This window comes from Myxocyprinus asiaticus, chromosome 15 (assembly GCF_019703515.2).
Source record: "Myxocyprinus asiaticus isolate MX2 ecotype Aquarium Trade chromosome 15, UBuf_Myxa_2, whole genome shotgun sequence".
Classification (NCBI taxonomy): domain Eukaryota; kingdom Metazoa; phylum Chordata; class Actinopteri; order Cypriniformes; family Catostomidae; genus Myxocyprinus; species Myxocyprinus asiaticus.
This window is the reverse complement of record NC_059358.1, coordinates 37,546,368-37,572,331: the sequence shown is the minus strand read 5'-3', so window position 1 is coordinate 37,572,331 and position 25,964 is coordinate 37,546,368. Positions and strand designations below refer to the sequence as shown.

Sequence of the window (25,964 nt, the reverse complement as noted above, 5' to 3'; positions counted from 1 at the left end):
ACGTTCTTGAGAGGACCGAGTACAGGCAGCCTCATGTGTGACGTCAGCATGTTGGCATGTTCACACAAGTACTGCAGCCATACAACCGAAGCACAGCTCAATTTGTTTACAACAGAACGCTGTTCACAAGCGTCACTGGTTTTGCTTTCATTTGAACATGCTGGCGCGCTTAAATCATGTGAGAGGCAGCATGAACTGATTCCACTCATGGACGCGCACTGGAGAGCGACCTTAAGTTTTTACAATTATAGTGAAAAGGACTTAAATATTGATCTGTTTCTCACCCAAAGTGATCGTATCGCTTTAGAAGACATTAACCACTGGAGTCTTGGATTGTTATACAAGTATGGATTACTTGTACTACCGTCTTTGCTGATCACCATTCACTTGCATTGTATGGACCTACAGAGCTGAGACAGTCTTCTAAAAATCTTTGTGTTCTGCAGAAGAAAGACAGTCATACACATCTGGGGTGGCATGAGGGTGAGTAAATGATAAGAGAATTTTCATTATTGGGTGAACTATCCCTTTAAGTCTATAGTATATGAATACAGTTGAGCTGTCAATCGATTAAAATTTATCAAATTACATGATGTGCTGATTAATAAACCTAATTAAATCACAATTAAAATGGCATAAAATAAAATAAACATATTGTGGCAGCAGACAAGTTAAATATTGCTTGCTTTATTTCCATATCATTAAACATAACCCTATTGTTGACCTAATTCCGTCTCATCTATTTTAATTGTTGGTCTATATACTCGTGCATCACATGGCAGCTTTGAGCGTCTTATGTTGGTTGTGTCGCATCTCAGTGGTTTTCAACATATCTATTCATAAGCGCAGTGTTTTTGGGACGATGTGCAATGTTAAACGTAGTTTGAAACATTGAGAAATGCATCTCGAGATCCCCGCATTCTGTTGTGCTCGGTCCACCTGTCTTCGAGCACATCTATGGAAGGCTGTGCAGCCTGTTGCTCTCGTTGGTTTGACCAGGCAAATCATCTGATTCCATCTCTGTACCCTGGTACCACCACAGTAATCTTTTCTAGGGGGATAGCAGCATCTCTATACGTTTATACTCTATACGTTTTTAAGATGTTACTGTTGTCATTCATATGATGTTTGAGTTAAGGCCCAACCCAAATAATGGACACTTCAACTTTAGCAGGCCGGATTTCTATTATTTCGGGGTTAGGCAGTTTCCATATTATCTGTAGTTCAAAAGAACAAAAGATCCACATAACTCAAACGAGAGCCCAAACAAGCACAAAAGGACCGAGATCTTTTACATAATGAGAGCAGGTGTGTGTGCGCATGTTGGTTGAGACCCAGCACTGATAATAAAACCCCTTCCAGCCTCAGAGGAGCAATGAGGTGTCGGCAGCTGTCAGGCGGCGGCCGCTCAATGCCTGGTCACACTCTCTCCCACACAAAAAAGTGTTTAGATTCCCTAATCTCAAGAATACAAAAACCACCATGAGCCGGCATTATATAACAGGTTTCCATAGAAAGTTCTCTAAAAAGATAATTACACACATTTATACGAATGCAAAACATATTTCCATTAATTATAGTGCTGGTCTTATGGCTTGCCTTGCATAACGCCCAAACTATCGTCTTTAACATTCTATAATCTCTGAAAATTGGTTGGAATTGCTGCCAATGTATGTTTGTATAAGATTTAAACCTTATAAGTAAAAAGAGAGGTTTTGAGAGGACATGTTGTTGGCGTGACACACTAAAAACACAGATGTGTGTGTGTGTGTGTGGGGGGGGGGGTAGGAGTCCAATGCAAAATATTGTATGCTTGCCCTTTTCACTCTAGGCCAGAGTGATATCAAATATTTATTCATTTTATATTGTTGCAGATCCAAGACAAGTTTCCTAAAGACTGCAAAGTTCATTTTAATAGTGTCTCTGATGTAAACCTCAGCAGTAAATACACACTTAGGAAGTGTGATTCATTTCCACCCATCAATTCTTTGTTTTTAGTGATTTAATTAAAAACAATTTCACGGTTCATTTGTGACACTTAAACACTCACAGAAGTCTACGTGTGGCATTTCACTTGCTTCAAAATGTTTTATATTGTAGTAAAACATTGCCAATTATTCTTACGTACTGTTACTGTATATAAGTCATTTGAATAAATCTTATGTTCCTTGACTTTTAGTGTAACAGTTGCAGAGAACAGATTTTTACTGTAATTTATTTATTGTATTTAACATACAGAATTTACCTGGCAAAAATGGCTACTCTGATGAAACCACAGTTTCCTCAGGGTAAAGATAAATATATTAGAGCTGCATGATTAATCGTTAAAAGATAGTGATCTCGATTCAGACACCCACGCGATCTCATTTCTAAATGACAATGATTCTGCAACGTATATTAACGTTCCAGTGGCATGCATTTGTAAGGCGGTCAAATTTAAAATTCAAAACCCACTTCAAGACGTGTGTTTAAATGTTGATAAACTTTATATGGCATCAAAGCACAGCGCTCCTGCATGAGACACTGAATAAACTAAAACGCAATGGCCAAAGACGTTTGTCCAGCACAGTGCTTTACAAACTGCAGGGTGCAGCCACGATTAGCTAGGAGTGCGGCAATCTCGGTTCAGTTCAATATTTTAATATCCACCGATGCTAAAAATACAGGCATTACCAAGATCTGACTAAATTCGCTACCCATGCGCGGTTTGATCAGAACCGGCTGCTTTTAAACACTCACATGCCTGCGGCTGCACGTGCGCTTGTCGTGATGAATGCAGCGCTCCTGCATGAGACTCTGAGCTGTTCGTAATCAAAATATCCCTCTTTAGGTGATATTAATGTTAACACATCTGTTAATGAAGTACGAGAGTGTAAACAGACGGGATTAAATCTGGACTGTCTTGACGAGATAAAGCAAACACAGATGTTAATGTATTAGCAGACGGGACAAATTCTTCAAAATGTTAGATCTGTGCGATGTCTAAACGTATATAAGCTGCATGCTGTCTGTTGTAGGCATTCAGGCATTCTTACTGCATCAAAACAGTATTAATGTAGATCTATCACACAGTAAAGTGTGTCAATTACGTAGTTTCATTTTGCATTAAAATTACCTTTTTAATGTTTAATTGATACTGTTGCTAAGAAAAAAAAAAAAAATGTAAAGCACTGTTTACTCCGTTCTCTATTTATCCTTTTACAAGCTTGAAGCAAGTTTTACAAGAGAAACACTGAAGGCCTCATTGTTTTAATATAAATTGTTAATTTTTTTTTTTTTGCACTTTCATAAAATAAGTGTTTTATTGCATATTTGCTTACAAGTGCAATACCAATTTAACAGAACTGTTAATGAAGCTTTTTTCTACTCGTTTTGCTTTTTACTTAGCATGTAAGAAACAGGTTAAATCTTTTTTTTTTTTTTATTATTATTATGCAGTTTAACAGGATTTTATTTTTATTTTTTTCCAAATAATCACAAGGTGCTGTTTGGTTTATAATGTATTTGTTGCGCCCTCTTGTGGACTTAAATTTATATATTTGATTTACAACTTTATTGCATTTTTGCATAGATTGAAGCAGAGAACATTTTGTCAGAACCTCTATTTAATTATATGTTACTTTGTTTAATACCCTTATGTCCAGGTTTTGTAAATCACTGAAATAAGCAAAAAAGTAAAAAAAAAAAAAAAAAAAAAAAAAAAAAAGTGATTCTCAATTTATCCAGAATCGTGCAATGCAGTGCAATGCAATGCATACATACCAAAAAAAAGAAACATCCCTTTTTCAGGACACTGTATTTTAATTTTTTTTGTAAAAATCCAAATAACTTTACAGATCTTTATTGTAAAGGGTTTAAACAATGTTTTAATAAACAATTAATGAACATGCACCTGTGGACACTAACAGCTTACAGACGGCAGGCAATTAAGGTCACAGTTATAAAAACTTAGGACACTAAATAGACCTTTCTACTGACTCTATAAAATGCCAAAAGAAAGATGCCCAGGGTCCCTGCTCATCTGCGTGAACGTGCCTTAGGCATGCTGCATGGAGGCATGAGGATTGCAGATGTGGCCAGGGCAATAAATTGTAATGTCCGCACTGCGAGACGCCTAAGACAGTGCTACAGGGAGACAGGAAGGACAACTGATCCTCCTCGCAGTGGCAGACCATGTGTAACAACACCTGCACATGATTGGTATATCCGAATATCACACCTGTGGAACAGGTACAGGATGGCAACAACAACTGCACGAGTTACACCAGGAACAATCCCTCCATCAGTGCTCAGACTGTCCACAATAGGCTGAGAGAGGCTGGACTGAGGGCTTGTAGGCCTGTTGTAAGGCAGGTCCTTACCAGACATCACCAGCAACAATGTCACCTATGGGCACAAACCCACCTTTGCTGGACCAGACAGGACTGGCAAAAATTGCTCTTCACTGACCAGTCACGGTTTTGTCTCACCAGGGGTGATGGTCGGACTCGTGTTTATCATTGAAGGAATGAGCGTAACACCAAGGCCTGTACTCTGGAGCGGGATTGATTTGGAGGTGGAGGGTCCGTCATGGTCTGGGGCGGTGTGTCAGAATCATCGGACTGAGCTTGTTGTCATTGCAGGCAAACTCAACACTGTGCGTTACAGGGAAGACATCCTCCTCCCTCATGTGATAGCCCTCCTGCAGGCTCAGCTTCATTACCTCAGGCCAAAAAAAGAGATTTAACTGACACTGAAGTGTCAAATATTGTAAAATGTCTTTCAGACGGATGCAACACTCTTGAAATAGCTAAACTATTGAGGCGTGACCACCAGACAATCAAACGTTTTGTTGTGAATTGTCAACTGGGGTGCAAAAAACGCATGAAGTAAAAGGCGCAAATTAACTGCAAAAGACTTAAGAATTAAACGTGAAGCTACCAGGAACCCATTATCCTCCAATGCTACCATATTCCAGAACTGCATCCTACCTGGAGTGTCCAGAAGTACAAGGTGCCAAGTGCTCAGAAACATGGCCACAGTCAAGAAGGCTGAAACACGACCACCACCAAATATACAGTTGTGCTCAAAAGTTTGCATACCCTTGGAGAATTGATAATATATGTACCATTTTTAAAGAAAACATGAGTGAGCAGGCAAAACACATTTCTTTTATTTCTTATAGGATTCATATTCAACTGTAGGTTATAACAGAATGGCACAATCATAAAACAAATCATGGCAACAAAGAAAAACAATTAAATGACCCCTGTTTAAATGTCTGCATACCTTTAGTTCTTAATACTGTGTATTGCCCCCTTTAGCATCAATGACAGCATGCAGTCTCTTGTAATAGTTGTCCGAGGCCACAAATTCTATAGCTGCCCATTTGTTTTGGCAAAATGCCTCGAGGTCATGCAAAGTCTTTGGTCGTCTTGCATGAACCGTACATTTGAGATCTCCCCAGAGTGGCTCGATGATATTAAGGTCAGGAGACTGTGATGGCCACTCCAGAACCTTCACCTTTTTCTGCTGTAACCACTGGAGGGTCAACTTGGCCTTGTGCTTAGGGTCATTGTCGTGCTGGAAAGTCCAAGAGCGTCCCATGCACAGCTTTTGTGCGGAAGAATGCAAATTGTCTGCCAGTATTTTCTGATAAAATGCTGCATTCATCTTGCCATCAATTTTCACAAGATTCCCCATGCCTTTAGAGCTCACACCCCCTCAAAACATCAGTGAGCCACCACCATGCTTCACAGTGGGGTTGGTATTCTTTTCACTATAGGCCTTGTTTACCCCTCGCCAAACATAGCGCTTATGGTTGTGACCATAAAGCTCTATTTTGGTCTCGTCACTCCAAATTACAGTGTGCCAGAAGCTGGGAGGCGTGTCAAGGTGTTGTCGGGCATATTGTAACTGGGCTTTTTTTTTTTTTTTTTTTTACTGGCATTGGCGCAGTAAAGGCCTCTTTCTGGTAACTCGACCATGCAGCTCATTTTTGTTCAAGTATCATCGTATTGGGCTCCTTGAAACAACCACACCGTCTTTTTTCAGAGCAGCTTGTATTTCTCCTGAGGTTACCTGTGGGTTTTTCTTTGTATCCCGAACAATTCTTCTGGCAGTTGTGGCTGAAATCTTTCTTGGTCTACCTGACCTTGGCGTGGTATCAAGAGATCCCTGAATTTTCCACTTATTAATAAGTGATTGAACAGTACTGACTGGCATTTTCAAGGCTTTGGATATCTTTTTATATCCTTTTCCATCTTTATAAAGTCCCATTACCTTGTTACGCAGGTCTTTTGAAAGTTCTTTCCTGCTCCCCATGGCTCAGTATCTAGCCTGCTCAGTGCATCCACATGAGAGCTAACAAACTCATTGACTATTTATACACAGACACTAGTTGCAATTTAAAAAGCCACAGGTGTGGGAAATTAACCTTTAATTGCCATTTAAACCTGTGTGTAACCTTGTGTCTGTAACAAGGCCAAACATTCAAGGGTATATAAACTTTTGATCAGGGCCATTTGGGTGATTTCTGTTATCATTATGATTTAAAAAGGAGCCTAAATGGCTTCATATGATCACTATCCTTAAATAAGACATGATCAGTCATCTTTTCAAAATCAATGCCAAAATTTCACTATTTATGCAATCTTTTGAGCACAACTGTATCTAATACAGAAAGGCAGAGCATTCCACAATCTGGAGGCAGCTACCGAAAAGGCGCGGTCACCCCTACATCTCAGCTTCGACTTCGGGATGCACAACAATCTCTGGTTAGACGACCGGAGGGACAAAACTGGACAATGTTCAGTCAGTAAATCTGAAAGATGAGGAGCAGCCAAACCATATAAAAGATTTAAACACTAAAAGAAGAATTCTGAAATTTACTCGATGTCGCACAGGCAACCAATGCAAAGAACGTAAAACCGGCGCAATGTGATCTCATTTTTTTTTTACTAGTTAAAAGTCTTGCAGATAGTTCAAAATGCGGCTGCAAGCGGGATAGAGCTGACTGGCTAATTCCAAAATACAGTAAGTTACAGTAATCCAGCCTAAATGTAATATAGGCATGAATTACTTTTTCAAAATTTTTACTAGACAGAATACATTTTACTTTTGCTAGTAGTCGAAGTTGAAAGAGACATGATTTGACCACTGTATTTATCTGTTTGTCAAATTTCAAACCATCATCAAAAACAACACCCAGATTTTTAACCCAAGGCTTCACAGAAGAGGATAAGAGGATGAATCACAGAGATTTATTTTGGGTGTACTAAAAGAATCTGACAGACCAAACACTATTATTTCAGTTTTACTCTCATTAAAATTAAGAAAATTTAAGACAACCAAGCCTTCACATCAGACAAACAGATCATAAGTGCTTCCAAACCATCAGAACTCTTTTTTTAAAAGGGAAGATAGATTTGAGTATCATCTGCATAGCAATGGAAAGACAGCCCATGCTTCCAGAAGATAGAACTCAATGGGAGCATATATAATGAAAAAAAAAAAAGAATGGGAGCTAAGATAGGTCGCTGGGGCACACCAAACGAAAGAGGAGCTGCCTCAGATGAATGTTCACCAATGTTAACTTGAAAACTTCTAATAGAAAGATATGATTTAAACCATTTAAGAGCACTTCCTTTTATACCAGCACAGTGCTCCAAGTGAGCAAGGACGACAGCATGGTCCACAGTATTGAAAGCAGCATTCAAATCTAGGAGCACAAGCACAGCAAAGTCCCCAGCGTCGCCAGTTAGTAAAATATAAAAGATTTGATAAAATAGGACTTTTTTCAAATAGTGATGGTGCTATTTTTACATCAGTAATGTCCTGACTATACCTCATGATCAGTTGAATGCCGCTTTGGTGAATTAAAGTACCAATTTCCTTCCATGAGCAAAAGCTGTACATTATTCCAAACATTTGGCCGCCAGAGTGTGTGTAATATATACATACACACTGCATAGTCAAAATGCTGAGTAGACGACTTATAAATACACATTTCAGCTATATGGCCCCACCAGGTCCTACAACAACCTTTCCAACTGCCCAACAGAAATGAACAGGCAAAATGACAAGGCCAACCACATCTAAAGTTTAAATCAAACCAAATTTCCAGAAGTACGATTATTGTAATTTTCCTACAATTGAGTGGAAACAAACAAACAAAAGTGGCACAATTAGTCGACAAACCGCTCACATCCTGAGTGACAGCAAACACATGCAACCAACATGCTGAGAGAGAGAGCGAACTGTGGAAGAGAGGGAAACAAACAGAAGTGAGAAAGAGCAGAGATGAAGACGGAAAAAAAAAAGGGGGAAGCCAGCAAGGAACCTGTGCTTGCCACGGTCCCTGATTGAAAAAACAGATGAGTGAAAGAGAGGACAATTAAGGTACATTTGACAGGCCTCAATGTGTGTTGGGCATGGTGTGGGGGAGAACAGTTAATTTGCACGTTAGAAGCTTGTGATTAATGCCCCAGAGCAGCTGTAGTGATTCGTCCCTCCCACCCAACTCCCCTCTAGAGAAGGATGCCAAAAATTAAGCATTTTCTATAGACAATGCAGGTTAATAAAAAATAAAAAACACTAAGCAAATAAAGAGGCCCACAACTCATATTTTCATAAAATCTCTCTCACCTGTCCAGTGACCATCTCAAATAGACAGTCTAAGCAACATGGAAATCGCATGCAAAACAGAACCAGGAATCAATTCTGCCTGCCAGTTCACCGTCTGTAGAGCCATTAATATTTCAGATGTGTAGTGCCTTTAATGGAGTCCCACCAGAAGCATCTGTGGTTTCAGAGGACTTGTAGCAGCCCGATAAAATACACGGTCTTGTGCAAGCTGATGTTGATTATGGTGCCATAAAGTCATCAAAAAGTTAATGGTTTTACCTGTGGCCACTTTAAGAAACAATTTGGCCCAACAAAGCAAATGTAATTATTTTCATGTTGAATTTAGCCATTTTAAATAAATACTAAATATGTTTTGCATCAGAAATGTGTGTCGTTTACTCTCAAAAGTGTGTCGCGCGAACACACACTTGGCGTAATATGAGACATACTGTCAACAGACTATGTGTAAAAAAATGTACCAATGTGACATTAAAATGTGTTATCAATAACTTCATACCTCATTCTTTGAATAGAATCCACATGAGATCAGTAAAAAGCTGTTTTAACCACACAGTGATTTAAAATATTTTATATATATATATATATATACACACACACACACACACACACACACACACACATATATATATATATACACATATACACACACACTCGATATGTAATTTGTCATGTTTACATTCTGCATTCATGGCGCTAACAGTAACACGTGGTACGTGGCCATGATATGCACCGGTTACCATCTGTTATTGCACTTTATAGACTTCTGTAGCCTTAATCTTAAAAATAAATGAAATAAAAATACAATTCGCAAGATACGTTCTTGGAAAATGTTTCTACGTGAATGATCATACAGATGTAGGCAAGTTTGCACTAGCTTGGTAAATATGCACACCAGTGTGTTCATGTTGACTGATCTAAACTGCCTGAATGGGAATTAGCTGTCGGCCACAAAGTAGGTGGAGCTCCATGTCGCGCCCACCAATGACCTGGACCAATGGCAGCAAGAAGGTGTTTAGCAGCTGGTAGCAGCTCAAGTTCTCCTGAAAGTTTGTGCTGGGTAAGCCATTTCAAACCACTGCAACAAACTCAAAAACACCTTTTTGGCCAAATTTGGTATGAAATGACATCACATCCGTTCAATTATCGATTTCGCTGCTAGTATATTGGTGCCCCTCACTGGAAAGTACGTCTCAAACCACAAAACATGCATAGTGTATTACAATTCTATCGAGAACTTTTAACTTCACAGCACGACAGAGAAACCATCTCAAACAGGTACTCATTTTGACTAGGGCTGCAACTAACGATTATTTTGATAATCAATTAATCTTCGATTAATCGATTGATCGGATAAAAATACATTTTATTTCCTGTATTTTATTAAAAAAAAAATTTTTAAACAAATGATAGGGGGCCTGGGTAGCTCAACAAGTAAAGACACTGACTACCACACCTGGAGTCGCAAGTTCGAATCCAGGGCGTGCTGAGTGAATCCAGTCAGGCTTTCTAACCAACCAATTGGCCCGGTTGCTAGGGTGGGTAGAGTCACGTTGGGTTAACCTCCTCGTGGTCGCTATAATGTGGTTCTCGCTCTCAGTGGGGCGCATGGCGAGTTGTGTGTGGATGCCGCGGAGAATAGCGCGAGCCTCCACACACGCTAGGTCTCCGCGGTAACGCGCTCAACAAGCCGCGTGATAAGATGCGTGGACTGACTGTCTCAGACGCAGAGGCAAATGAGATTCGTCCTCTGCCACCCAGATTGAGGTGAGTCACTACACCACCACGAGGACTTAGAGCGCATTTCAAATTGGGAAAAAAAATTTTTTTTTTTTTTTTATTATAAAAGGGCATAAGGATTTGGTTCAGTTTACATGACTGAATTCATGATTCTATACTCACAACATTTTAAATAAAGCCTGAATCATGAAAAGTTTGAATTTATTATTTTCATTATTATTACTTTCAGTACATATGCCAAACAAGTTCCTTTCATTACTTGTAAAACTTTGTAGAACAAGAAGTACTGTTCAATAAAGAGTAAGATGATCAATCAGGGGTGGAGTTGGACAAAAAAAAAAAAAAAAAATCAGCCCAGCAGAGGGCAATGGTGACAACAGAATAGAAATATTAATAATTCTGCCCAGCTGAAAAATTCATAATTATCTTTAGATACATACAGTATGCTTGTACACGATCACTGATTACATACATTAAAGGTGCAGTATGTAAGATTCAGAAACCCTTGTTATTAATGACACCTGTGGTCGTTAAGTGAACTACAGCCTGTTGCTCGTGATCGCACACACATTGTATAGGGACGTGAGCAAGCATGACTCTATAGGGAAGTGAGACTGAACGTGATTCACCAGCATCATGATGACAGATGAGGTAGCATAATTAAAATTACACAGTTATGATTGTTTTACTACAAACTTTGAGACTGTATATTATTTGACTCTCCAGTGCTAGAACAGGGCTAAAACAAAGTGTGGATATAGGTCTGACTATGCAAGACTGTAGTTTGAAGTAATCACTTTTCTTTGCATGATACATTGACTGCATTTATACGATAGCCTATGTCGGCGTTAGCTAGCTAGCCAGCTTTATCAATAGCTGTTAGCTAAATTTGGTGGATGACAGTAGCTGTTTATAAAATAGACTGTACATTATAAATATGTTGAGAATTCAGTATTGATGCGATTCCATCACAACTGTCATTTTGATATATCGATGCGCTATTGTTTTATAATAATAGAATGTATATATTTTCTGTATAACCAAGTTACGTTATACTAATGAATGGCTCGTTTTGCATTATCTTGAACATTGTCTAGCATTAATTTCATGCGTTATCGTAGTTTACCTTGCTGAATAATTACAAATGAACATCATGTCAGTTACTGTGAATCACCATACCTGACTTTTAGTATAAAGAGAAGATCGTTGAAATTATTTGAAAGTTACGAAGCAAGGTAGCTTGCAATTCGTCAGCAGGCAAGATCAAGTTAGCTAAAAATACACAGATCAATTCTTATGGCACTATATTTCACATGCCTTGTAGTTATGTAAGCTTACCTGTCCAATAAGAAGAATGCCAATTCAGGGTCGGTTTTGATCCCCAAAACCAAACGAAGGTCCCTCCAGGAATCAAACGTCCTGCTGATGTTCACTCTAGTTTACGCTCGACCACGATTTTTTTTTGGCTTACTCTTAGTTTGTGTAGGAGTCGGTGTTGTGCTGGGAGCCAGATGTTTGCTGGATTCCATCTCTAAGATAACGTTACCAGGTGTTGCAGTTTGTTGTCGCTATTGAATAGCGGAAAAGAAGCTATTACTGTCTGAGGCAAGGCTCTTGGGAGCGCGCATAAACGTCACATCCTTTGGATTTTCCCGGCAAAAGCGACCCGCTCCCGTCGCATGAAAATCAGTCTACAGGCTTTAATAGGCAACCTAGGAAGTCCGGGAAGGGCTCATTTTTTAAGTTGCATTACAAGCCATTCACACACTGGCAAAGAAAAAAGGCAAATATTACATGAAAAATGTTACATAATGCACCTTTAAGTATTTTAAATTAATATTGTAAGTTTTAAAATAGATTAATGTAATCAGCGACAATACTATATAAAATTATTTTCAAAAATGTGTGTATGGTTTATCCAGTAAAATAATGTTTGCCATGGTATAAATTTGCTGGTGGAATCAGACATTACATTTGGCATTATCAGGATGACCAAATATCAGGACCGTTAGCATTATTGCACATTATATTCAGCATTATACAGTTTAATATAGTACAAACATTTGTAAACGCAGTACAGATTCACTGTTGTGCTGAAAAGACTCATCCTGGTGCTCACTGCATTACATGTGCTTACATGATGAGAAACGATCTCAAACATATTGACCACTGAGACATCAGCGTGACATCAATGAAAGCTGCACAACCGATTACATTGAAACCGAAAGCGCAGTATGATGTTGCACAAGTTTAATCAAAGAGATTGTGCTCACTTTCTCCATTGCGATCGTTTTGTGAAATACGCGGAATTACACGCCTGATTTTCAATTCATAACATGTATACATTATAAAACAGAAAAAAGCTGTAAGATGCAAGTCATGTGCTGAAGAGAAACAACTCAAGCGCATCAAACAGCACAATCACTCCGTCAACACACCTGATGCAGCATCCACTCCACATTAAACTGTATGATTATTATGATCTTCTTTGAAGTGCTCTCATGCGCTGCACATCTTGGGTCATGTTTTTTCTGCTTCAGCTTGTCTCCGTTGTTTTTCAAATGAGTTTAATCATGCAACACATTTTTCACCAGGCTATAAAGTGACATCACTGATGGAGCTCCTCCGTGCTCGCAGCATATATCCAACTAAGCAATAATGAAATTCATTGTCGATGATTTCCATTATCAATAATAACTGATAAGAATTAGTGCCCAACCGATATATTAGTCTTTCACTAATATATCGGTAAATATTTACGCCGATACCGATATGCGCAGATATGAAAACTTTTCAGAACATATAATGCAGAAAACAATGCTTTAGAATTGGTGTCATTACGTAGTTTGTCCAGCAGAGTGCGCTCCGACACCATTGTTTACAGAGCTGACTCTGAGCTGATGGTGGCTCTGCAGACAGGGAGGAGTTAAGCGGTAAGTTGCTAACTAATTTGTGAAATACATACTGGAAAGTTAATAAACAATGACCCCATCATTTTCCCTTTTCAATATAACTCATAACATTAACCCTGTCCCTGACAACCATGTCACTCATGTTTAACACATTTGTTTGCTATGTCAGCCAGCTATGGTTTGTCAGTGCAGTCAGTAATGTAGCAGATTGAAAGGTAAACATCAGATCATCTTTTTACAGCTCAGCAGACAACGGTGCGGTGGTGGATTGTGTCTGAGTGTTGATTTCACGCTATGTGGTTACCTAGTTGGTGAGATGCAATGCTGGTCCATCTTTTACTCTCCGTGACAACGAGCTTATAGATAACTAGCTAACCACGTAGCTACTTTCATTGCTTGTCAGCTGAGTGGAAGCTAATGTGCAAACATTTATTCACCAAACTGTTTTGTTCAGGATTCAGTTTGGTACCCCCTGCAACCAAACAATTCCAGTCGTTGCATTTATAAAATGTAATATTTAAAAGTCTAGTTTTCCACCGTTGAAAGTTTCCCCTGAACTTGTATAGCAGAATAAGGTGTAACACCAATGCTGCCGTTTATCTTGACTCGGCAGTATTAATATAGTCAGCATTTGACTGATACTAAACAGTACTACTGATGTTAATTTAGCTATATATTGTATTTTTATTTATTCTTTATTTAAATGGTCAGCATTTGACTGATACTAAACAGTACTGATGTTTATTTAGCTATTTATTTTAATTTATTCTTTATTTTAATGGTCAGCAATTGACATACTAACAGTACTGATGTTAAGCTATTTATTGTATTTTTATTCGTTATTTTCTCAGTGTTCATTTCTAGAATTTGTTGACAATGTATAATAATAATGTCAAATATTCTCTGATAAAAAATATTTAAGGAAGCACCATTCTGAGTACCTTTGCATAGTCATATCGGTGTAAAATCGGTGCATAATCCACATAGAAAAGGTCTGTTTTCATTCCAGCTCAAATTAACTATATTGGCCACCATATCGGTAATCTGTGAATTTTCCCCCTCTAAAATTGGTATCGGTCGGGCTCTAATAATAATAAATCACTTTGATGCACTCCGTTCCATAATTTTGTAATCAATTGCAGATTTAGGTGTCCCTAAACATCACATAAAAACTGTGGTTTGTCACCTTACATGTCTGTCAAACAGCCTCTACCTGTCTAAGTGGGCGATTCTTTGCCAATATAAGATGCAAAAGTGGACCAGGCTTTATGAAGGCAGTCAAACGTCTGCTTCTGCAAGATTATTTCCACAATAACATGTTGAAAGGCATTCAAGTCACAAACTTACATCCAGAAAGATATACAGCAAATAACCTTCAACCTGCTTTGCCTTTTCACCATTGAGCTGAATATGTCTTCACACTATTGAGCGGAGTATGCAAGAGGAGGTTATTCTACAGCTTTCTGAAGTCAAAATGCTTTCAATTATGCGAGAACGCCAAATAAATGACATATGGAAACTCTCATTCAAGTGGACCCTGTATAATTCAAGGCAGCTGTAAACAGTTGCCTTAGTCAAGTTTAAATATCTCTAGTTAATTACTGGTGTCTGGAAAAAATAAGCTCACTGGAGCCCCTGCTGATGGAACATGCAACATTTCTATGATGAAAAACCTGCAGCATTTGATTCAGAACCCATGTACACTGGCCTTTCATTTAGTCACTGTCTAATATGAATCCTTAATTCACACAATGATAATACACACTACCAGTCAAAAGTTTCTGCACACCTACTAATAATTTATTATTACAATTTTCCACATTTTTGAATAAATAAAACAAAAAGGATGTGAATTATGATTTCAATTCGAAGTTATTACAATTATACTGTAAATAAATTCAGTCCAGTGTGTCAACTGGTGCAGTACATACTAGTTAGAAGTTGAAATTACAGGGTTCTATTTTATTCCAGTATCTTTTACACTTATTCCACCATTTTCCATGAAGCTAACCCCACACCAACCCCTTTTATCTAACTAAATTTCAACAAAAGTTCAAAACTAACACTGGTCACTGTTCATGCAGCAAATGCAATATATCGCTTGCTTTAGAGTTCAGTATGTCCAGCTCAGATGACCCCATGGTTCCAAAATCTCTTCAGCAAGAAGATTCATTTCAGACAGGCATGCTGAGAACTACCAGATGGCCATGCTGAGCAGCCAAGCAGAGCGGTCAGCAACACAAGAGGGCCCTTGTGCCTTTATCAGAGGACAGGACCAGGCAAAAATATACTGGCACTGGTCATTAACCCCTGCTGATAACACTGCTTCAGCAGACAGCATCATGGAACTTCCTAAAAATGCTAAAGAAAACCACTGCAACTTGCTCTCAAGCTTTGACATGTTCTAACGTTGCCAAATTGACATTTTAAATCTCCACTATGAGATTATATTAACTACACAAGTTTAGCCATCCTCCACAACTCCTCATCTGCAGAGTTTCCAATATCTGTATCAAATGATACACTTTAGAACTTTAGGTTCTAATAATTCAGACAGTATAAAATAAAATAAAAACTTTTGCAAACATAAGTGAGGTATTAATCTGTTCATTTATTGAAGAAACCATTTGTTTCCAGACAAATTCAGTGTAGTTTGGTTTGACTGCCATCTTATGGGACTAAATGAACATGACCACCAATATTCCCATTCTGATATTGCTGACAAACACAAAATTCCTGTCATCACCAACTAGTGTAAACATTTTTCAGGCATAGCCTGAAAACTCATTCAGTATATTTAAAAAAAAGGTCTGTTAGATAAGGATCTTTAAGAGCATGCTGATTTTTATCATCTGTGGACAGTATAATTATGAATGAGGGAAATGAAATCATACAATGAACATCAAAAGAATCATTAAGTACTACAATTATGTCCTTGTATGACATTTGTTACATCCCTATGTATGTGTATGCATACTTGTTTTTTTTCTTCTCCATTTCCCTCTCACTCACATGCTCCGATTAGGTTGCTAGGTTGTTATTGGTTCTCTGAGCTGCCAATCTTCACTACCCTGATGACATCATCTCCCTCTCCACCAATGGATGGCACTTCCTACCTTTTAAAAGCCAGTTGAATTCATGTGTTTGTAGCCTTTTGGTTCGATTACAGCTTTGCCTGTTAGCTCCCCGTTTTGTGTATTGTTACTTGCTCATTGTGACTCTGCATGTCCAATTGTGCAGTGATTTACTTAGTCACTCGTTACCTATTCGCTGTTTATGTGACTTTTTCAGTGGTGTTATTTCTATGACTCGCTGCTCTTGTAACAAGAGTGGAAAAGTGGACAGGTAAGATGTCACTTGACATCCACTGTGCAACATGTAGACTGTTATATCTGTATTAAACACCCTAGGTTAAAAGCCAGCCCCTGTACTTTTGACGTTTTGAATCAGGTAGTTTCCAACGCTGAAGACCTGTTTTATTTCTTTATCGTGGTTTTTGTTTGAACTGACAGATTAGTGAGATTAGAGGGTTAAATACGAGAGTTAGGATTGTTTTGATTCTTTCTTTTCTTCGGCTTCACTCGTGTCCCTTTTCCCTCCGGCTTGCTTATTAGTATAAAGCCCTAGTTGTAAATATTATACTCATCATCCTTTTATTATCGACTTTCATTATGGTGTTGTACTTAATAAATAACTTTTGCACCGTATACTTACCTGGTTGCTTTTGTCATTTGCCAACCCAACACACACAACAAAATCAATCCACAATTAAAACATTACCCCCCCACCCAATCCCTAGACAACAACATGATACGGGTTCATCTGACAAAGCCTGTCAAGGAAATGTTTGGGTCATAATTCACCCCAAATCGAAAGAAAAAAAAAATCTTGCAAAAAGAAAATTAAGTTAGTTTATAGGAATTTGTCTTTTTTTGTACTGTGACATTTTCATGAAAATTAAGCACCCCCACCCCGTTGGCACGTACGGAGAATGTTTAAAATTGAGAAAGTAATGCCATAAATACACCACTTTCTTTATGCAAAATATTTTTGGTTTTCTTTTGATTTAAGTGAAATATGACTCGAAATACCTTATTTGCGAGATTGATCCCCATTTTTTTTTTTTTTTTTTTTTTTACACGTGCCCTACTCTTTGGCAGTCATGTACATGCAGGCAGACTGTTCTGTTTACACAGGTACCTGTTATCTTATAACCACTGGCAGCCAACTGCCCAGCCATGTATTCTCCATCAGAGTTGTTGTGAGAGCAGCCCCACGTCCTCACCCAGACCTTCTGCGTGCCAGGAATCACGCTGTCAATCAGAGAGACAATCATTACTAAATCGATGAGTAATTAATGTGTCCAGGGTTGTATTGATATTGCATGCCTGGCGGGACAGATGCAAAGCATGAAACAATGCAGGAAAATTAGAATCTACACTGTGTAAAACTGGTATGTTTTAAATACATCTGGATTAAAACATGAAGTTTAGTAAGACAGTAGAATGATCTTCCTAACCGTTCCCAACAGCCAATTCCCTTGTAACTTGCAAGAAACATCCAAATTTGTTTATTTTCTATGAGAACTTGTCCTATTACTGCATTAACTCATGTATTCCATTTATGTACTTTTCTGAGCAATTGTTTTACTTCTTATTGTAGCACTTCAAGCTGTTGGCTCCATAGGATGAATTGCTTGTGTTCTTTTCCTAATTTGTCAAAGTCACTTTGGATAAATGTACAGTGAAAGTAAGGTTACACAGCCAAGGATCTTACGTAACAGTGTCAAAAATTGGGGTTCATTTCCAAGCTTTATCCACTAGATGGCGATCAGAGACAGGATTTAACTGCAAGCACTGGGATATTAGACTGTGAACTGTCTGGCTCTTGAGTCTTGGAGGCATGAGGGAGATGGGACGAAATCGACTTCACACTCTACACTCAGGAACCTCCCATAAAGTTCAGTGATGTTGCAACTTGGTGACTGGGGAGCCTTTTTGACTTCATCCTGGTGTTAATGTTAAATTTGTACTGTATTTGCATCATGGGAAACAGGAATCTCAGGAAGGAACACTTTTTGTGGTTTAGAATGCAGCTTGTTCTGTAAAAGTGCCTTCATATTCCTTATCATTCTGAGCAATCAATCCTATTGACCCCAAAGAGATGGCCGCCCATACTATTTACAGATTACCCACCATTTTAACTGTTGGCAGCACACATACTGTAGGACAGCATACTTCAAACACAACATCATCCAGAAGAAATTGGATAATTGTGTTTGTTGTCTCTTGGTTTACTTGTTTTAAGATGTACTTTCATACTGTTCTATGTTTGTAAAGCACACTGAGCAATATCTAAAAGTGCTATAAAAAGTAGGCATATTTTTTATTCTAAAAGTCTCCATTTTCGTGAGTGCACAAAGCGCAGCGCTACGAGCAACAACAGTGCGCTACATCTTATTCGATTTCCGTGAGGGTGCTAATTCTCATGCCCATCTGGCACCAACAATCATCCATATGATTATCTAATCAGCCAGTTGTGTGGCAGCAGTGCAGTGCATGCAGATACGGGTCAGGAGCTTCAGTTAGTTCACATCAACCATCAGAATGCAGAAAAAAATGTGATCAGTGATTTGGAGCATGGTATGATTGTTGGTGCCAGACGGGCTAGTTTGAATATTTCTGTAACTGCTGATCTCCTGGGATTTTCACACACAACAGTCTCTAGAATTTACTCTAAATGATGCCAGAAACAAAAAAACATCCAGTGAGCGGCAGTTCTGTGGACGGAAATGCCTTGTTGATGAGAGAGGTCAACAGAGAATGGCCAGACTGGTTCAAACTGACAAAGTCTACAGTACTTCATGGCCATGCCCACTGACTTTGTGCTTATGACTTACAGCATAGTGCTGCGCTTAAGAGCTAGCGCTCTTAAAATAGGGCCCTAAATATTATTAGTTGCTTTTAGTAATTATTAACTGATCTCAATACACTGGCACCCATGAGGGGAAACACCGCTCCAGTATAACAGTGATTCTTAACTCGGGAGCCTCAGCAAACCTCCAGAAAACTGAATTTATAATAAAGATACAGTAAAATAAACATTTAAAATGCTTAAACAGCTAACAATTAAGATTAAGTCCTACAACTAGAGGTCGACCAATTTATCGGTTTTACCGATTAATCGGTGCCAACAGTTGCTTTTTGGAACTATCCGTTATCAGCAAAAATCGACACCGATATTTTTTTCTTTTTATTTCTCCATGTTCCTCTGTGACCAAAACCCTTCATCTGGTCAATATATAGACTAAAAAAAATTAATAAATAAAATAAAAAAAAACCTTTTTGGTGAATCTCCAGTGTATTTTGGGTTTGTTTATAATTAAAAGTTCTGCATTATTCACTAAATCTTAATTTGTTTCTGGTTATTATTGGGATTTTGGTTGTACAACAAACACACATCGGGGATTTTAATCCTTTTGGACTCTTGCAGCCTCTGGGTCTGTGCCTGTCACAGTAAGGAAAGAATAAGATTTTTTTTTTTTATTCAATAAAACGATTTTAAAACTACCGGCCAATTAATCAGTTATCGGCCTTTCCCACCACCTTAGTTATCAGTTTCGGCAAAATCCACTATCAGTCGTCCTCTACCTATGCTACAACATGTAAACTGACATCATATTTGTCACTTGAAGATGAAAATGCACCACTGAGCTCTTGCTTGTATTTATTTTTTTCAGAGGTCTGTGCGGTCTTTGAATATTGTCTCAGACAATGGGGGGGGCCTTGAAGTCAAAAAGGTTGAGAACCACTGACGTAGAATAAAACAGCTTTTTCTGCAAGACTGATAAAGGAGTCCTCCTCTCATGAGCGTACATCATTTTAATATTATTGCTAAAATAATTACCATTTATTTCTTTGTGTAAACTTTTTTTGGTTTCTATTTACCAAACAATTACTGAGTGCACCTTTAAATATTCCATCAAGCACCATTAAATAACTATAGTTTCCACCCCAGGTATCCAAGAGAGAAGTTGCTAGTTGGAGTGCATGCAAAAAAATCCATAAACACTCGAGATCATCGCAGATGAAAGTTAACAAAATCTGTAACGTAACCCTTGATAACAGCAGCATGTGCACCACTGAGGCTGATAATCCAGGCCTGAGAAATTCTAACTATACCTTCCACAGTGACTTTTATTGTTTGAGAGGAAAAGCAGTGTACTGTGACAGATGTGTATCTGTTAATGCATGTCTCACCTGTCTGCCTGAAGTTCTTCTCCTACAGGTTGTTGCTTTTGTTTGCGTACACGAGGCACAATGCTCTTCCTTGCGAACTGACGCTCCTGAGGAGTGGGGTCATGCGAGGTCACCATATCCTCAATATCATCCACAAGAGACTCACAAGCAGACGGCATGATCTAAAACAAACAGAAGCACCAGAAACATGGTGATTTTTCACCATTTAATATTTTTGGGGGGATTTCACCAGTCCATTTTTAAACAGTCTTCCAGTGTGACAATTTAAAAGTACAAATATGTCATGTAGTCTCACAATTATGACATCATATACAACTGCATTATGAATTAGCCTATTTAAAAAATGAAAGTTTTAACATAGTTTTAGTTTATTTTACTTTTCACCCCACAGGATACTGCAGAAACTGCAAGAAATTGTCAACTAAACAAATCTCAACTACCCATGTCATTGATTTACATGGTCATATTTTGTTATCTTCTGTATGGCAGTTTTCTATGACAGACTTCAAAACAGATCTGACGCAGAGCACTAAATGAGCTCGACACCCATACAACTCATCAATATCAGATATATAACAGTATGGCTAAATAAACACCTCATCAATATCAGACATATGCATTAGTGCTAAAAATCTTTGGTTTTCGCAAATAAAGCAAAAAGCAACATTGTTTTACAACACATGCACTTAAACTTTGCATCAGTATATGTGAAGACTCCAGCGCGGGAGTCCACGTGTTTGCCTTAAACAAGAGATTAATGAACATTCTATGAGCGGGAACTTACCGGAGAGACGTGAAATACTATCGTAATATGAACCGCTGAAAAAAAATAGTTTAAGCCTGAGGTAAAATACTGAGTTGTGCTGCTCTTTGAGTTCCTCTGTGTGTGTTGTTTTGCTCTCAATCGGCCATGCTGAAGCGTCGCCCTCTGACCTCTTGAATACGGCAAGAGACAGAGGACAGTCTCTATTTATGGTAACGCATTGGTATATCGTTTCGTGATATAAGTGTGATATTTCAATTTAGGGCACTTGTAGCAACTCAAGCGTTTGAAAAACGTTTGTTTATATATATATATATATATATATATATATATATATATATATATATATATATACACACACACAGGGTTGGGAGGGTTATTTTGAAATAATTTGTAACGTATTTCGTTAGATTACTCAAGGTCAGTAACGTATTCTAAATACTTTGGATTACTTCTTCAGCACTGGTAGATTTTTTCACTTGTTTTGATTATAAAAACTCTGCCAGTACAGTGAAACAAAATACACGTTAAAAATACATTCTCTGAAAAACCTAAATATCTTATGCAGTGTTGTTTCTAAAACAAGATAAATCTAATTGATCTTGTTTTAATTATTTTTAGACATTTTTACAGGAAAACAATAAAAAAAATTATAATCAAGAATATGATTTTTGCCCTAATATCAAAGGTCTTACTAGACAAAAGAAATTATGATCCAACATGAATTTTCTTGATAAAAAAATATGATCGTGCCTGGTAACGTGCATGTAATACGGCTAGAAATATAATTTTAGATTATCGTAATGCTGACAACTTACACAAGGTTTATTTCTATTTCTTTTGCTCCAGACTTACTTCAAACTTACTTCTCTGTCTGCTCGTATGAATGTAACACATCATAAGAAAGTGTTTCACCGCTGTTCAAATACACTTTGGATCGCATCATTTATATGTATAAATATTTCCATCTGAAAGGACTAAATATTAAATGAAACAAATGACAATAAAATGCAAAGTAATCTCTTCAGTAATCAAAATACTTTTTGAATGTAACTGTATTCTAATTACCGATGATTTATACTGTAACTGTAGTGGAATACAGTTACTTATATTTTGTTGTTTAAATATGTAATCCTGTTACATGTATTCTGTTACTCCCCAACCCTGTATATATATGTATAGAGAGAGAGAGAGAGATGTTGATTGCAATGCATTACTAAGTTATGCCTTACTGTAATTAAATAAATTTTTCCTTGAAAAAGTAAGGGATTACAGTTACTTCTAATATAATTGCATTAAATACTGTATAGATTTTTAATTGAAATTTAATGTCTAATGTTAACATTTATGTTTTCTCATTTTTTTGTTTTTGTTTGTTTTGTTTTTTTTCACCCAATATGGAATGCCCAATTCCCTATGCGCTTTTAAAGTCCTCGTGGTCGCGTAGTGATTCGCCTCAATCCGGGTGGCGTAGGATGAATCTCAGTTGCCTCCACGTCTGAGACCGCCAACCCGCACATCTTATCATGTGGCTTGTTGAGCGTGTTGCCACGGAGACATTCCGCATGTGAAGGCTTCACACCATCCACCGTGGCATCCAACTCACCACGTGCCCCACCGAGAACCAACCACCAAAAATGTATATATATATTATATATATATATATATATATATATATATATAAAATTGTGTTTTATTTTATTTTATTTTTTTTGTAATGAATGCTTTCTACATTAAAACATTTAGCATCACTTGTCCTGGAATAGGTCTGATCATAGCCTCAACCTTCAAGTGAATTTCAGTATTTTATCACTTAAAGGTGCACTCAGTAATTTTTTGCTCATTAAAAAAGTTGCACTCCTTAAGAAGTGAATTGTAGTTTTGAAATATGTAAATAAAATCATAAGCATTTACATGAGATGAAGACTACAGCCATATCACCTTATAAAAGCTGTTTCCTACATAGACAGGGTCCCCCATGTTAGGATCACACGACCAGCCGAATAATGCTCGATTAATCAGAGTAATAGGCTTTTATCACACTTCCATGTTCGCTGAGCGGAATTTGACCTTTTCTAAGGCCCTGTGGCCACCAACCAGGCCTCCTGATCCAGTCCCTACCCTGAGGTGATCTCCTGCTCCTGATATATTCTGGTCTTCTGGGTCTTCTAGCCGTCCACCTGATCTGCTCTGGTCTTCTGAGTCTCCTGGCCGTCCTCCTGATCTGCTCTGGTTTTCTGGGTCTCCTGACCGTCCGCCTGATCTGCTTTGGTCTCCCTGGTCTCTCGGTCTTCCGCCTGTTCTGCTCTGGTATCCTTGGTCTCCGGCTCCATCTTGGCCCTGGCTCCCTGACCAACATTCCTTGGGCTTCAAGAGCCACCCATTAGAGGTTAAACTCTAGAAACTCTTGTTTGCCTTGTGTTTCTCCCCTGTCATCTGTTCGTCCCAGACTACATTACCCATAATTCCCTGCCCTCATCACTGCCAGCTGTCCTTGATTGTTTTCATCTGTCTTCCATTAAGTCATTATCCATTGTGTATATAATGCCCTGTTGTTTGCTTGTTTTTTGTCAGTTGTTATGTGTTTTGATCTCCTGTTTATTGACCTCTTTCTATCGTAGATGGTTTCTCTATTTCTTTTGTTCCTGTGTTTACCTCGTTAATCTGTAGTTTATTTTATTAAATACTGTTTCGCTGTATCTAGATCCAGCTCTTGTGACTTCCTTCCACATGTTACAGTTGGTTTGTTAAAAACGAACTTTGACATAATGTATTACAAAATGGTGAAGGTAAGTGATTTATGCAGCTGATGGACAAGCAATGAGGAAGTTTTGAGCTTTGTGGTAGAAACTGTGATAACAGCTCTCATATAATAATGAAGGATTTCTGTTTACTTTGGTTTTTTTTTTTTTTTTTTTTTTTTTAAATGTGGTAATCTGCTTTAATTACAGTATCACAAATGTGGCAGTTGTCTTTTATTATAAGCTGTTAGACATGGCTTTTATCTTAAATTATGGGCAGTAAATATGCCATTTAAGGAAACCATTGTCTAACCATGTTCAACAATAACATTAGAAGACATCTTTAAATCTGAAATGCTCAAGGTTCAATATGAAAGAGGATTGCTTATGTTTTATTTCCACTGTGATGGAAATGTTCTTGGAATCTAATTGAAGGAAATATGATGGTTATAAAGAACTCAGAAATGTCAAATATAATTCTCACATGATGTGAGCTTTCTCTGTTCTGCATTATTGTGTAATTACAGGGCAGAAGCTTTGATTTCTGGGCTCCATGACTGTACAGTATATTGCTCTGGTGGACAGTACACATGCTCTTATGTGATGTTGCTTTGCTTGAATCATTTTGTGGACCCACTAAATATTTAAATATTGTAAAATTTTATATTTCTCTTTCAGCAGAGTTATCTGATCTCTTACTTTACCTCTTGATTTTTGTATATTCATTAGCTTTTTTATTTGTTCAATTATACGATATTCATCTGCATAAAGCAAATGCTTATGCACCATACCTCCTGCCCCCACACCTGAGAGGGTTTTATTTTAATTTTTTTTTATTGCCTTGCAGAAAGGATAAGGAGGGTGTCTTTTTTTTTTTTTTTAAATGGCTTATTGCTCTTAACTATTTTAGCTGAATTACATTGTGCGTGTGTGTATACAGGTTTAGCTATACTTTTCAAGTGTTAAATGTCCTCAGAAATACAATGAAATTGAGTTTAAAGTGGAAGTGAGAGAAGCTCGATTATACAACCCTGAGCTGGACACATGCACAGAGTGCGTGTACAGTGCTCTGCACATATGTCAATTGCTACAAAGTGTAATCGAGCTTCTCTCTTCAACACGCTAAGGAGACTGCAATGTCAAGATTTATAGGGAAAAAGGAGTTACATTTTGGTCTGTTTCTCACCCAAAACTGATCATAACACTTCAGATGACATGGTTTAAACTACTCAATGGATGGATTATCTTTATGCAGCCTTTATGTCCTTTTTGGAGCTTGAAAGTTTAGACCCCATTGATGTACACATCATATTTCCCTCTTGTGTTCGGCGGAAGAAAGAAAGTGATATGAGTTTGAGAAAGGGTTGACATTCCTGAAACCAGCTGAATGAGGTATCTATGTTTGGGTATCTATGGTTCCAAACCCATATGATTTTTCAGTCTTATGCAGAACACAAAAGGAAATGTTTACAGGAAAATCGTGGTCTGTCTTTTCAAAACAGTGGCAGTAAATAATGCCTCACTTAAGCTTGAAGCACACACGTTACCAAAAAAGTGGGCATGCATCTTGTGTCATATTCTATGTCTTAAGACACATGATAGGTTTGGTGAGAAACAACCCAGAATTTAAATCATTTTCGTGAAAATCGGTTGTGCGTTCATGAGCACTATGATAGAAGCTCATTCACATTGGCTCGCATGTTCACGCGAGAACTTGAGTTGCTTAATGTTCTCTTTCACTCAAATGTAGTGAATAATCATGATAAATGCTAAATAATCCAGATATAGCTCAGATGATGTGAAGGTCATGGGTTTGATTCCCAGGGAACATGCATAGTGATGTTTGTATACCTTAAGTTGCTTTAGATAAAGTGTCTGTTAAATAAATACATGCAATACAAATGTGATATCTGATATTTTTTGTATT

The 25,964-nt window shown here is 37.8% G+C and overlaps 1 protein-coding gene across 1 annotated transcript in view; it reads right to left on the bottom strand.

Annotated features, from left to right (window-relative positions):
• LOC127452731 (threonylcarbamoyladenosine tRNA methylthiotransferase-like) overlaps nt 1-21,460 on the bottom strand; it is a 560,218-nt gene extending 538,758 nt beyond the window's left edge. The window contains exons 1-3 of the mRNA XM_051718387.1: nt 21,318-21,460; nt 20,534-20,694; nt 17,475-17,587 (exon numbers count right to left, since the gene is read on the bottom strand). Coding sequence (XP_051574347.1) covers nt 17,475-17,587; nt 20,534-20,691 — 271 coding nt within the window. The 5' untranslated portion in view covers nt 20,692-20,694; nt 21,318-21,460. The remainder of the gene's footprint in view (nt 1-17,474; nt 17,588-20,533; nt 20,695-21,317) is intronic.
• Between the last annotated feature and the right edge of the window lie 4,504 nt (nt 21,461-25,964).